We start from the raw sequence: 14,961 nt of genomic DNA, 5'->3' as shown, positions 1-14,961 counted from the left end.
CTATTATGAATAATGTTGCTATGAGGTTTTTTGTTGTTATTGTTGTTGTTGTTTGAGACAAGGTCTCTTCTGTGTTAGCCTTGGCTGTCCTGGACTACCTTTGTAGACCAGGCTGGCCTTGAACTCACAGAGATATGCCTGCTTCTGCCTTTATGTATGAGTTTTTATGTGGACTTGTTTTTCTTTCTCTTGCATACATATCTAAGAGAGAAGTTTTTAAAATCAAATACTTACTCTATTTTTAACTTTTTGAGGAACTTTTAGACTGTTTCACATACTGACTGTATCATTTTACAGTCCTATCAGCTACATGAAGATTCTAATGTTTGGGATCAAACTCAGGGTCTCCTGCATTCCAGGCAAGCACGTTACCACTTAGCTATACCCCTAAGCTCGTTATCTGGCTTTTTGTTTGAAATGTTCTAGTGAGTGTAAATTTTGGATCTCATTACCAGAAATGATGTTGAATATCCTGTATTTGCATTTCCTACATTTGATTTGAGTTTCCCTGATGGCTAAGCATGTTGAGTAATTTTCCGTGTATTAATTGACTGTTTCTTTGGATAAATGCTATTCAGATCCTTGGTTGAGTTTTAAACTGGATTATATTTCTTTTTAATGATTTTATCACATTTTATTTAGTTATAATTTATTGGAAGGATGTGGGAAGGTCAGAGGACACTTGGGGGAGTTGGTTCATTCCTTTAAATATGTGAGTTTCAGGGATCAAACACAGACTATCAGAAATGGTGGCAAGCACATTTGTCAGCTGAGACTCCATGCTGGCTCATAATTCTTTAAAAAATTATTATTATGGTATGCATGTGTAGAGCAGAGGAAAATTTGTGGAGGTAGTTCCTGTTTCCTATCTTTTCATGAGATCAGGGGATCAAACTTGTCAGGCTTGCACATCAAGAGCATTTCCCTCTGTCTGAGACATCTCACCAACCCTTGTGTGAATTGCAAGAACTCTTTATTTATCCCAGATACAAGTCTACAGTCAGATTCTATTTGCAAGGATTTATCCCCTTTTTTGAGGAGGAGGGGTCCAAACATAAGGCAGTATCCTTTGAAGCCAGAAGGTTTAAATTTTGATGCAGTTGAGTTTAACTAATTTCTCCTTGGTGGCTTGCGCTTTTGCTTCATTTAAGAAACCATATCCAAGGCCACAGAAGTTTACCCTAGTCCTCTCTCTTGTTAACCACTATCATCATATCTAAACATTTAATAGTAATTCTTCAATATCATTAGATATTCGATTTGTGTTCATATTTCTAGTTGTTTCACATATCACATATGAACATGTATCTGTATTGTCCACATTCTACCTCAGGCAACTGAGTTATTTTGAAGAGATCAATTTATTTTTGAAAGACTGGGTTATTGATCTTGTAGCTTTTCACAGTGTATATTTTATAATCAGAATTCCTGATTGGTAGTAACCCTTCCCCCTTGCTCCTCTGTATTTTGATAATTGATAATTGGTTGTAAAAGTTTGGTGTAATTCAGGCTTTTTGTTGTTATTTTGTCAAGAAACATTCACAAGTGATCATTCTATGGGCCAAAATGTGTAAAGCATGGCCTCATTTGGAGTTTATTCTATCCTAGAGGGCCCAAGACCATTTTCTTCCTGACCAGCACTCATTCAGAATGTCTAATAATTTAATTAAGATAATGACTGTCTGAGTCTCAAAGACTTCTAGAGAATAGCAAACAATTCCCATTCCATGCAGAGTCCACAGTCTGCTAACAGTTCCAGGAGTGAGTTTGTTACACCTCTGCCTATTCCAGATTTTTTTTTCTTCTCTCCACTGTCGTGTCTACCTTATCCCAAAGGTTATAGGAAATCTAAGAACAGGAAAGAGTCTGAGAGATTATCTGGATAAGGGATCCCCTCTCTTGAGGGTTCAGACAGTTGAAGAAATTACATGTATTTTTCTGAAGTTGGAAGTCTGAGATTTCACTCTATTCACTGAGAAGCTTAAGTTCTCATGCAACTGAAAGGAGATGGAAGTCCAGAGACAGTAAATGAATTGCCTGAATGCTGCACAGACAAAAGAGAACTAGGAGTAAATTTGAATCCTTTTGGTCTCTACTTCAGGACATTTTTTTTCTAAGTGTAGACTCGAAGCTATAAATACTGAACAGAGGAATCCTTACAAGCAAGTTACAAGTTCTTTCAAAGTTTATATATGGCAAATAGTTAGCCTGTAACTGGATTTCTTCTTCATATTCAGAAGGCTGAGAGAGTGCGTTCTTAACTGTAGTGTGAAGAAAACATAATTAGGGCATGACGGGACAACTAGAGCAGAGAAAGCCAAATAGAACTAGATAATGGGTAAGTTGGTGCCCCTACGGTTGTGTCCACAGCACTGATTTGTAAGATTTTGTTGCTGGTTGTGAGTGGGCTGCAGTTTAGTTTAGGCAGCGCTCAAAGACACATTTGCTTCCTATTGGCCTAGGTTCCAGAGGGGCTGGCAAGTTATATGCCTCATTTCTACCTTCCAACCTAACTTCCTGCGTTTTCTATTCCTTCTCCCTTCTTTATCCTGCCTTTCCCCCCACCCTTATCTTTCTTCACCATATCCTCGATGTTTTCTTTCAGTTCATCCCATCTTTGATTCTCTTTCTCCTTTCCACAGACTCTGTCTGTCCTCCTCCTCCTTTATCATGTCTGTTCCCCTACATTTAATTCTGTTTGCTTCCTCCCCTCTTTCTAAGCCTTTTCCCTCGTCCTTCAGTCTCTTACCCTCCCTTCCCCCACAAGTTCCTCACCCCCATGTAAAAACTGGCTGTTGGTGGCTCCCAAGGAGAGAGCTGACTCTGTGAGCGTTGGTTCCTCCGATTGGCTGTCGTTGCTAGCACACCAGCTCAAGTCTTGCCTCCGGGCACTGAATGCGCAGCTGCAGCATCTGCTATTGGCGTGTTCTCCTGTCAGCGTCTCTGTCAGAGACTCACGCTGGCACCCCCAGTCTCTGCGTGAATAAAAAGGCAACCTACCAGCTGAGGTGGGGGTGGGGAGAAGAGAGGGAGAGGGCCAGCTAGGAAAGGCTAGGCAGAGTGGCTGATAGCCTGGAATCCCTTGAAGAGAGCTAGCAGACAAGACATCTTAGGAAGCTAATGAACTAGAAAGAGTAGGGCAGACTGACTGACCGGTAGCCAGCTAGGCAGACGGACGCATGCCCGGACAGACCCAAGGCTCTGGAGAACCGATAGGTTCTTTTTGCCTTTTTTTTTGAAAAGCAGGATTTTGATTTTTCAGTGGCGCCCAAGAGAGAATGCTGGACTCTGCTACCTTCAGCTCAAGCTAAGATTTCTCAGCTAGGGAAGAAAGATCAGCCCAGTCCCGAGAGGGGGAGGGAAGCAAAAGCCCCTGCCTCCAACCCCCTTCCCTCCCCCGGATCAAACTCGGGGGCCAAACCCAGACCTTCCCTAACCATCTGACTTCCTCCTTTCCTTTTTAGCATGGTGACTGTATGGACAGTCTGACAGAACAGAGATTGACATCTCCCAATCTGCCGGCCCCCCACCTGGAACACTACAGTGTTCTGCATTGCACCATGACCCTGGATGTGCAAACTGTAGTCGTTTTTGCCGTGATTGTAGTCCTCCTGCTTGTCAATGTCATACTCATGTTTTTCTTGGGAACGCGCTGAATGGAGTCCAGCCACCTGAGCTGTTGCGAACTCTCACTTTGATTTCATCCCAAGAGCCTCCGAGGGGGGAACATCGAGAGAGACAGTCTGAGACAGGGAAAGAGAGGGAGAGAAAGAACAAGCTTTCTTACTCAGGGGGGAAAACGTTTTGAGCTTCAACATGGCCTCGCTGTGATATGTATGACGTTGGTATATTATCTCTCCCTAAATCTTTTGTCATGTCTTGTCTTTTAAATGTGCCTGTGAGTGTAGTTGCTTATTGCTTGAGAAAAACTGTTGATAAAGAAATGTTTTCTATTTAAGTGTGCATGTTTCTGTGCCTTCTCTATGTGACGTTTGTGGAGCATGCTGTGTGTCCTGTTAAGGTGGTTTCGCTGTTTGTGATGTCTTGTTAACTCCTTCTCTAAAAACTACCTTTAAACTCCATTATAGAATTTTAATGAAAATTTCTCTCTTGCTATCATAATGCATTTGTGTTTGTCTGGGGCTGGGGTTGAAGAAAGGTATTTGTTGAAGAGCATGATGAATTTTGTGAATTTCTGTGAAAGTCTTGCACTGGTTGTTTAGAGGAAGATAAACCTATGCAAGAAATGGATTTATGGAAAATAGTCGGTAAATGAGGAACAAAAATGTGAGAAGTGACATACTGGGGTGCCTGGAGTTGGCTCTTAGTAACTGTGTCCTTTGAATTTTAATTTTGCTGTTCAGGGTTTCCAATTTCTGATTTGGAAAGCTGCCATCATTAAAACATTTGTTAAAGCCGTAAGTGTCATCTTCTTTGCAATGGCAGAGTAGAACAAAAAAATGTTGTTTTATATTTTGAATTAGCAAGAGAGGATTTTGACAAGGTGTTTGAGCTCCTTTTCCCAGATATTATACCCCTTGACTGGAGTTTGAGGATTTTTTTTCTGTGTCTCACCCAGAAAACAAATCCAGCTTGCTCTCTAGTTTCAGGATAATAGTATTGGGTATGACTCCTTTGGGGTAATCTCATTTGCAATGGCGCTTACGAACTATTTCAAATAGAAGTTAAGAGTGCCAATGAGATTTATTTCCTTGTTTGTTGCTTAAGAACAGAGGTCTCTGAAACAGTCATGTAACTGTAAGTATGTACTGTACTAAATTAAGAGTTTGAACACCAAAAATAGGACGTGTAACGGGATGAGATCTGGAGGAACGTGAGCTGGACATAGTGTTCCAATTTGAGATATGTTTGTATTATATAGCCATGGTGGTACTTGTTGTTATTACTATTTTTTTTTTTATATTTCTGTTTTCTGCTGAGATACTTCTAGGCAAGGCTAGTAAAAAGTCGTTTCTGGTACCAGCATGTACATAATATTTGCTTTTTGGGTTTTTTTTTTTCCTTCTTTGCTGATGCAGGCAGATATTCCTCATTCTATTGCTTACCTGACTTGAAGCGGTGCCATTTCTGGCTCATACAGCAGTGAATCATGCCACATACACGCCCACACACATGCTTCTAGCTATACTCATGTGGGCGGCTGCTCATGTGTGATGTGCAAATCAGCTAGCATTATGCTGTCAATTTTCAGGTCTTGTTCAGTCTCTTTGGAAATGGTTATTGAGGGGGCCTTGAAATAGTCCTGATAGACCAAGAGAACATTATTTAATGGCGTCAAGTTGAGGTTTTGAACTTTAAAGTGTGCTCTAGGTGACTCAGTGTGGATGAGAAGCTGAACAATTTTTTCCCCGTTCTTGTTTGGTACCATGATAGAAGCATTGATCCGGGAAGCTTGCTGACAGTGATTTCATATTTATCACCTGTTGGTCTCTCTGTGAGGCCCCCTTGGGTAGAATTTAAAACCTTTAGAAATGAGACTCTAGTATGATTTAAAAAATTTTTTTACCTGTTTGCTTCAGAGAAATATTTAAAGTAACCCTGTATATCATTTTTGAGACAGTACTGGACAGTGGGGAAAAGCTCAGTGCTGGGTAGCTACAGACCTATGTTTTCTCTAGTCACTGGTTCTTTAATGGTGGGCTTTTTTTTTCTCAGTGCGTTTGGGATTTCTTACAACATTGACAGTTGGAAATCTTTGGACCAGCTGATTTCCAGATTATTGCATTCTGTGATTTGGGACACCCATAAGGACTGGAAGTCAGAGGGGAATGAATTGGAATAAGGACTGGAAGTCAGAGGGCAATGAATTGGAATGACAAATGAAAAGGAAAATGAACTATTAACCAAAGGGACTGGGGGTAAAAGTGTATATATCTTGTTATATATCTTGCTGCTGGTATATGCAGAAAAATGTTTGGGTTTTGTTGTTGTTTTTTGCTTAAGAGATTTTTTTTTTGTCTAGCTACCTGGTCAAGAAATGAAAACTCCAACATTGGAATGAATTATTGTACCCTAAGGGAAAAAGGAATCTCTATAGCTAGTTTTTTGACCCAGGTTTTTATGACTAAGTAATGTCGTGAAGTGCCTGCCAAACCCTTGAAAGGAAGCCTTTGAGAATGTGTGTGGGTAGGGTGGTGCCAGTATATTTATGGATGTATGGGCATATTCCTCTGTGTGTGGTGATGGTGGTGGTAGTGGTGACTAGTCCTTGAGTGTGGACAGAGAGTGTTTGGTGTAGGAATCTGTGAAGAGAGTACCAAGGTCCACAGTTCTGAATAGCTTTGTCTAGGGCTGGATGAGTGTCACCTATGTCTATCACTGAAAGCCTTCCTGGCTAGAATAGAGACCTGGTTTGAGTGAGCCCTGCTGTCAGTGGTTGAAGCTATAAAGGTGCATACTTTACAAATTCAGGAGATGCTACTAGTGAGATGGCAAGCTGCTTCCGAGCAACCTGAAGTGAGTTTAGGGAGCAGACAAGGTGCTAGTGTGACTTTTGTTGGGTGAATCCTAAAGCCTTCATAGTTCTTCAAATATGCGAATGCATGCAGCAAGAGAAGAAAATGGAAGGAAATGAGACATGGAAGCCAGAGGAGTAAAGCCCTATGCAATTTGACTTGGCTCCTTTTTTCTGCTTCTTTCTGCCTTTTTTTCCTCATGACTTTTCTCCCTCCCCCCTCCTTTTCTCTCTCATCTGTCACTCTAAGTGCTTGAGATATAAGAAAGAGGGCGGTACATTTCCACTCTGGTTTGTTTCAATTTTTTCTTATAAAGTCCTTTATTTCCCACCCTTACTCTCTTCACCGTTTGAGTAAACGATAAGCTTTTGATACTAGGAAGGGGCTAAATCCAAGCTAAGGGATTTTGGCCCTCAGCTTCCCACCCAGGAATTAAATAAAATGCCTTATCCTGGTATCCTAGTAACCCATGAATCCTCCCACAAACCCTGAACTTCAGAACCTGCTCTTTAAAGGCACAGGCCCTATCTATGGTCTCTGCTCAACAGAAGCTGGAAGCCAGCAAAACTGGAAGAGATACTCTTGAGGAAAGAAGAAGGAAAAAAAAAACCCAAATCTTCATGGCCTGAAAGTGCCTAGAAGATATATTCATTGTAGGCATGGAGAGCCCAGCCTTGGACATCAATGGTGACTGTTGATTGGAAAATGGCTCATGAGTTCAACTCTCTCTTTCGTCACTATTCTCCTTTTTAAGAGTAACTGAGTCAGTTCCATGCCTACCTTTCATGTACGAAATCTGTAGGTCCTGAAGGAAGTATTTTATCCCAGTTTTTGGCTTCAGGCAGTGAGACAGCGAAGTGATAGTTTGGCAGGAACAAACTGACCAACATATTTGATTCATTAAGACAGGTCTCATCTGTCAGAACCTGCAATATCTGCTTCTGTAGTTTGCTGAAATTTTGTTTGTAGCCCAGCTCAGCTGTAGTGCAGTACAGGTATGTGTGTGTGTTCTCTTTGTATGTTTCCGTAGTTTCTGACTGGGAAGTGGGCAAATTAGGAAAGTTATTTTGATTGATGATTTGATGAACAGGAGTTTGGGGCCTGGTTTACATATCTGTCTCTGTCTCTGTCTCTTTCTCTGTCTCTGTCTCTGTCTGTCTGTCTGTCTGTCTGTCTGTCTGTCTGTCTCTCTCTCTCTCTCTCTCTCTCTCTCTCTCTCTCTCTCTCTCTCTCTCTCTCTCTCTCTCTGTCTGTCTGTGTGTGTGTGTGTGTGTATTGAGAGATCCCAATAAACCTATGGGTGAAGTGCCCTACTCTGTTGTGAGGCCCAGATTTAGAGTGATTGACTCTACACTCTGGTAGTTGCAGCAATGGTGCTAAATATGCCCTCTGTAGCCTGTCTGCTACCATTGCATCTGATTCTACGGTGTGCAATGTGAAAATTGAGCCTTTGTTCCCAAAAATACCTCTTGCAAAGCATCTAGGGACAGCTCTAGTAGCTTTCTTGTAAGAAGTGTAATGGAGAAAGCAAATCTTAGGCTTCCTAGCCCTTATTTACAGTGTTGCAAACTTCTCTAGGCTGTGTCTCTGGCTTTCCAAGAATCCCTTATTAAAGCTTAGACCTTCCAATATGTGCCCAGAGTGTCTCTTTCTGTCCCTATGGATCTAGCACTCTAGAAGATTTAATTCATTATGCTTTGCCCTGGCACCAAAGTACAACGTGGAAAAACTAGAAAGGAGAGAGGCCTCCAGGAAAGAAGCTGTTAATGGCTATCTCAGTAACACTTTGTCAGTGTTTGGACCTTTAAAGTTTGCAATGTGATTTTACATCCTTTCTAATTTTATGCCATAATAGCGATTTGAAATAGGTAGGGATGCTTGCTGTTCCCAGATTTACAACTGAGAAGAGTAAGGGTGAGAATTATCGGTGAGTAGGAGCATCCGAGCTGAACTTTTCCAATTAGTGTGAAGCTGGAAGGGGCCAGGTGAGGAAGAAGGTCTCTTTGAGTCATTACTAAGGTCACATCATTTTTTTTTTACATTGGCATGCTTACATTTTTAGTGCTTTTTAATGCTTGGTACTTTTGAAAAGATTTAGTCTTGAACAATCCTCAAACAGTTGTTTAGTCAGTCTTATGAGAATAAAATGGCACTGTTTTGAATTTTCAAGGTAAAAGTCAATGTGAATTGCTGAAACCTAAGATATCTTGTTTTTTCCGGGGGAGGGGAGAGTGGCCTAAGTTTCCATACAATCATCATTTTGGAGCCACATCTACTTTTCTATGTTTATTTTAAAACGAGCTGCAAATTGAGTAGCTTGTCTACTATGTACCAGACCCTGGATTTGATCCCCAGTACTGCACCAAAAAAGTAGAACCAAGAACAACAACAACAAAAAAGGTGTTACTCCAAACTGATTATTCTGCTCCCCCTAGCAGCTGACCAATATCAAGTATTTGTGGGCTCTGATCTGTCTGTGAAATGGCTGGTTGAATTTAAACCTCCTCAAGATGATTCAAATACGCAGCATACCCTTTGGTGTTTGGTACAGTCCTCTCTTGAAATTGGTCTCTTAAGTCAGTTTTGGTTCCCCCCCCCCAAACTTGTCATATTTTGTTTTTAATTAGTCGATTCTTTAATTCTTTGTGAAGTTTAATTTTTTTCATCCTGTGCAAGAAACTCAGTTTTTTTTTTCCCTAGCACTCTTTCATTTAAAATATTTTATGTAGCCTTTTGGAGTTTGGAAATTTGTTCTTCATATCATACAAGTTGATTCAAAGAATGTTCTGTGTGATGAAATTAATGCTACTCCTTTGATATCTTCATATCCTTTCGAAGTTGGAGTCTGTTAATTATTCTGTGTATCTGATCAACTAGTGCTGACTTCATCGCTCAGTGCCAGTATCTCTGTCCTACCACTGTGTTCATAAAGATAACATCATATGAGACTTTCTGTATGCTTTATGGGTATCAGGATACACCCCATTCATAGCTATTATCTGTCAAACTACTAGCCCCATGAGAAAAAGAATATGTTACTTGGCATCATACTCCTGGTAAGTATTGCAAGCTCCACAGTGCCCTGCTATATTTTTTTTTCAATGTCCACAAACCAGGTGCTTTCTAATGGGGTCCCACAATTGCAATTTTCTTTTTTGAGAATTCAGGACATCAGGGATAAAACAAAATATATTTTCAGAGTTCTGTAAATTGCATGATTTCCTTGTTGCTTTGCCAAATTGTTTCCATTAGCCCAGTGGTTCTTTGCCTTGCCATATGTTGGAATCACCAGGGGTATTAACAAGACTAACAATGTCTATAATCTCTCCCTTGTAGTTGGTTATAGTGAGTCTGTGACATTAATATTTTTCTGAAAGCAAGCTGAGGATGAGAATATGTGAACAGGGTTAAGAAAGACTGTTGTAGAATACTTCAGAGGAAGTTTTAGCTTGACCTGAGTATAGTTCATTAGACACATGAATAGGAAAGATCTTCAGACTTGAACAATCTGCAGAGATTGTGGGAGCCTTGATGAGTTGCAAAGACTTATGTCTATTTCAAGGACATTTTACGCTAAGCAAGGAGTAGTCTGGTACTTCTCAGGATATTAAAAAGCAGTTGTTTCTCTGTATTTACAGGTTCTGCTACATACACAGATAGAAATAGTAGAAAAATACATATGTGGAATGCAGTATAGTAACTATTTTTATAGCTTTTATATTGTGTTAGATATTTAAATAATCCAGAGTGATTTAAAGAAGCTGCGAGGTAGAGCTTCTGGCATATCTTAGTGATACAGCTCAATATATGTAAGGTCCTGGGTTCCTTCACTAGAATACTAGTGGAAAACAATAGAGTACTAGAGTAAGAAGAATAAATTACAAAGAACATTCATAGGGCATAACAATGTATTTCATATCAGGGACTTGAACATAAGATTTCTGTATTTGAAGGGAGTCCAGGAACCAATATCCCAGATTCCAAGGGTCAATAGTTTGATGGTTTGAATCTTTCAGTAGAATAATTAATTCCTGTTTATTTGCTGTATTGATATATATTCTGCTAGTTTCTTTAGTGAGTATAAATAAATTACTTTTACTTTCTGAAGTTTGTGTTCCTCATCTTCAAAGTAAGGGTAAGTTGGTTTCATTGGTTAAGATGGTTTCAAAGATTTCTTCCAGCTCAAATAATCAATGTTCACTTCCTGATTAATATTCTTTAAGTGCTATACAAAGATTAAATTCAGCAGGTTTAGAATCACAGGCTGGTTATGGAAACAGTAGATTTGCCTTTGTAATTATACTTGGATTAGGTTTCTCTAAAGTAGGTGAAACGTAGATTGCATTCTTTGAGCCAGCTACTGGCCATTAGGAAATAAAGGAATCTCTTAGTGACTTGAGTAGTATTAGTGAACCAGTTAGGTATTCGACTTGTTTTAAAAAAAACATGCTGTATGGGTAGTTGAGAATTGTCTTTTATAAATCCAGAACCAGTCTCATGGTTATGGGAAAACCTAAAAGGAACCTAGGTTTTGATACCTTGACAGCTTAAAGTCACTTCCTACATTATTTTAAGAACCACTTATTTGATTGGTAATAGTACTTACTATACCACTAGTATGTAAGACTCAATGAAGTTCCCTAGTTACTCCATTGGTTCCTTCTCCAAACCTAAAAGTAGTTGAAACAAGGCTCAGAAGGAGTAAGCAGTATAGTGAAGACAGACCTTTAGAAGAAAAAATACTAGAAAAGGCTTTGACTCAAAGGCTCAGGCCTTGACTCTTTACCCGCCTTGCTGCCAGATCATGATCAAGGTCATTATTTCAGTTTCTATGTCACTAAATGAAGAATAGTTCTAAAAGAAGACTTATATTTTTAAGGAAGAAAATAAATCTACCTAAGACAGGAAAATGCAGAACAGGTCTGGTTTAAAAGGGTCTTACAGAAGGAATAGAGAACAGATTAGAAAGGCCCAGGTACCTCTTTTGTCAGTGCAGACCTTACTTACTCGGGGAATTGGAATTAGAAGAGCAGATGACTCTTCTCAGATTAGCCAAATGATTAGGAGACAGAATACACATTGATCAGTGCATGGCTAAGGTGTCCAGGCATCTCCAAGATTTGCTTATGAGGAAGAGAGGAAAATACCTGAGAAGTCTGCAGTACATTGCTTTGCTCGTATTATATAAGTAAGAAAACTAAGGAACAGAAGGGAACAGGTGTCTAAGGTGGAGTGATGGATGGCTCTGGATTCATGACTCCTCATACCAGGCTCTTGCCCATTTGTAAACTATTACCCTTTTCTGGGATTCTGGATCCATACTCTCTAGAAATCTATTTTTCCAGGTTTTATTGAAGTAAGAAAGCTAAACAGAGAAGAAGAGTATTATGTAACTTCCCAGAGGGGAGCTGGCCTTTGGGTGCTAGGCAGTGGGAAGAGGGTGGCAGGAACACAGATTCTCCTGTAAACCACATTAGCTTTCTTGAGGCAAAGAAGCTGTGGATGCAGCCCTCTGCTGAGTAATCTCACCCTCGGGGCCCAGAGCAGGCCAGTACTGTTCATCTACAGCCAGCTCTTGGAATGGCTCTGGCAGCTGATTTCTCCGCCTGCCTGCCTTCATTAGAGGAGGAGAAGCCATGCACCTCCATGCCCAGCTGGCTGCAGAAAGGATGTGCTAAGATCCCACCCCCACCCACTCTTAGTGGCGCCTAAAGGCAATAGTTACTTTTAGCTGAACCTCCCACAGCCTCTCCTCCACCCACTTTCTTCCTGCCTCCTCTCCCATTGAATGTTGCTGGTTGGCAAGAGGGCTGAGTAGTGGGTACCTTGGTTTCAGGATAAAGGCATGGGAGGAGCCAGGTGTCTCTAGGAGGGCATCTGATAAACTAAGGACCGAGGTGCAGCTCAGAACAAAGGCAAAATAATGACACTGTTTTGTGCTTAGGACACAAAAAACAGTGGAAGGGTTTATTAATAATTCTGGACCCTGCAACCAGCTGAGTGATCAGAAAACTAGATCAAATTGCACAGGAATACTCAAGGTTTACTAAACCCTGCATATTCTTCAAGGAAAGGGAACTGGCACTAGTAGACACTTGGTTCTTGACTTTCCCTCTTGAGTGTTGGGTTATATTTTCAGTGGGTTTCATAATTTGTGTCACCTGAATTTTCCTGTGACCTTGTCAAAGAGGTTTGCTAGAGACTGAGAAAAAATGAGATGCAAAGACTCAATTGTTATATAATTGCTTTCAGCCTGATCTAGGCTCAAACTCTGGAAGTTAAAGTGTCATTTGGTCATTTCAGACAACTCTATCTTCTACAAAAGAGACATCAGAGCCGTCTTAGGTCTAATCCTCTCATTATGGGAGCTGGGGAAGACACAGGGGAGACAAAGCTTGCCGAGGGGAACACAATACAGCTGGAGCAGGGCTAAAGCTAGAGCACCGCAGGATAGTGATGTGAGTTCCTGAACCCAAAAGTTGTACTAGTCACTCTGGCCTTTCCTTCCAGAGGTGATTTTAGGAACATATGTGTGTGATGGAAACTAGGGGTCTGTAACCACGGGCAGAGCAAGCTTGATTTTCTTGTCTGTAAATTGAGGCCAATAATCTCAGAGCTCTCTAAAGCAGAGATCTGTAGGTGACTGCAGCAGTGGAGGGGTTTCCTACTCAGTACTCTCTGCATGAAAATTCAGAGGACACGCTAATACAAGTCAGTCAGTGAGTGCCCTTGAACAAATCCCTTTGTCTTTGTAGCTAAATTCTCACGACCACAGCAGAGAGGATTCTTATTACTTTTCTGTCTCTTGGAAGGAAAGATGCCTTACGATCCGTCCTGTGCTTTGGTTTCTTGGTGCAAAGCAGGAATAATTTTTTTAAGCAAGAAGCTTTCGTTTATTTATTCCCAGCTCTATTCTCCGTGGAGCCACACACATGTTGCTATGAATAGCAAACCAGTTTGCACTCTCCCTATCTCCTGCAAAACTAAAAGAGGAGTTTGGAAGCCAGCCCAAATTAATTGTGTTATTATTTAGCACCTTTTCAAGTCCCTCAAGCCTGAACTACCTAAGCATACTGCAATTAAAGACCAGTTCTTGGCTCCTAGGTCTTTGGCTAGGATTAATTTAGAACATTACTAGGTTTTCTTAATATGATTAGGAATTGTTTTGAAATCACAAGCTTTTGACCAATGACCTACATAGAATAAATGGACATTCTCCATCTTTATCTCTACCATTTTTGTTTTGAAATATCTCCTCCCTCCTCTGGGGGCAGATGAAAAAGAAAAACCAGCTGAGAGAAGCAGTGATTTCTTTAGAAACACAGATCAACCCTGACTCCCCCATAACAATTAATAAATAAGAACCATTATGTAGTTCTGTATTGTTTTCAGTGACTACATCAGGGCTGCTTTAAAGAGTGATGTGCTCGGCCGAGCTAGCTATTCCTAGCCCGTGAATACTTTGAGCAAGGAGTTCATCCTAAAACTCCTATGTGACCTTTGCTTCTGTATATGTATTTTACTTTTTAAAAGAAAAGCTAATCAAGACAGCAGGAAGAACTAAGTGGAGGATGCCACTGGGTAGTTCTAGTCTTGTTAATATGAAGCCATTAGCTAGCATTTCATATTCCATATGTGGTGTCTATTTGTATATATACATATAGATATAGATATATTGTTTAAGGATGCTTAAGAAACCTTACCACATGCAGAAAAAATGACCCTAAATTTGGTAGCCCTTTGTGCTCTGTTTAGTTGGGATATTTTCTCTGTGGATTTATCTAGATTTTTTCTTAAAGAGTAGTCCTTGAGCTTAAGGGCTGGTCTTCAAGACAGGTGTAGTGTGGCTCTCATACCTTTAATTCTAGCACTCAGGAGGCTGAGTCAAGAGAATTGCTACAAATTAAAGGCCAGCCAGGACTACACAGTGAGTTTAAAGAGAGCATGTTCTACAGTATCAGACTCTGTCTCACAAAACAAAATTAATTGCTGCCTTACCTCCTATATTTATTTCAAAGGGTCAGGTACAGTGATTGAGATAAACTATACATTATTTTCTCTGGGCTTTAGCGGCTAGAATATGTTTTTGAGGCCTTGTTTACCCTTATACTCTGGTTTCTTAAAGCCTCTGAGAAAAAAAAGAGTGTGGAATATCTGACAGGTATAGATTCCAGAAGTTTGCCTTTGTCTAGAAGGGGTTTAACTGGGACAAGACACTTAAGGTGCTAATTTACAGTTACATATCTGCATACTGATACATTGCAGTGGGGAGAAACAAAATTAACCCATGGTATTTAAGGTGAGAAGTCACTAAACCAGTGAGAAAGAAGTTATACATTAAGCTTGCTGCCTCATAGTACTGCTTAGGAAACTGAGGCAAAAACAGTGGCAAGCGATTGCCTGAAGGCTTCAAGTTGTTATTTGATCAGTGACTTATCTACTTAGTGCTTGCTGCTTGACTCAGTTGTGAAATTATTTAGGTAAA

At 40.3% G+C, this 14,961-nt stretch overlaps 2 protein-coding genes across 7 annotated transcripts in view; one reads left to right on the top strand and one right to left on the bottom strand.

The window, feature by feature from the left end:
* The window catches only part of Klhl15 (kelch like family member 15), a 932,444-nt gene that overhangs the window by 50,385 nt on the left and 867,098 nt on the right, over positions 1-14,961 (bottom strand). The gene's annotated exons all lie outside the window — the stretch shown is intronic.
* Positions 1-14,961, top strand: part of Arhgef9 (Cdc42 guanine nucleotide exchange factor 9) — a 158,724-nt gene that overhangs the window by 23,977 nt on the left and 119,786 nt on the right. Inside the window, exon 1 of one of the 5 annotated variants that reach the window (XM_051142439.1) lies at positions 3,015-3,834. The exons of 2 other annotated variants lie outside the window; for them this stretch is intronic. Coding sequence is in view for 2 of the 3 variants with exons in the window: in XM_051142438.1 (XP_050998395.1) it covers positions 3,833-3,841 (9 nt within the window). In the remaining variant the exon portion in view is untranslated. Of the gene's footprint in view, positions 1-3,014; positions 3,846-14,961 lie in introns of those variants that run through there. 2 more of the 5 variants (XM_051142438.1, XM_051142437.1) reach the window with 2 other exon arrangements.

This window comes from Acomys russatus, chromosome X (assembly GCF_903995435.1).
Source record: "Acomys russatus chromosome X, mAcoRus1.1, whole genome shotgun sequence".
NCBI lineage: Eukaryota > Metazoa > Chordata > Mammalia > Rodentia > Muridae > Acomys > Acomys russatus.
This window is presented reverse-complemented; position numbering and strand designations above follow the sequence as displayed.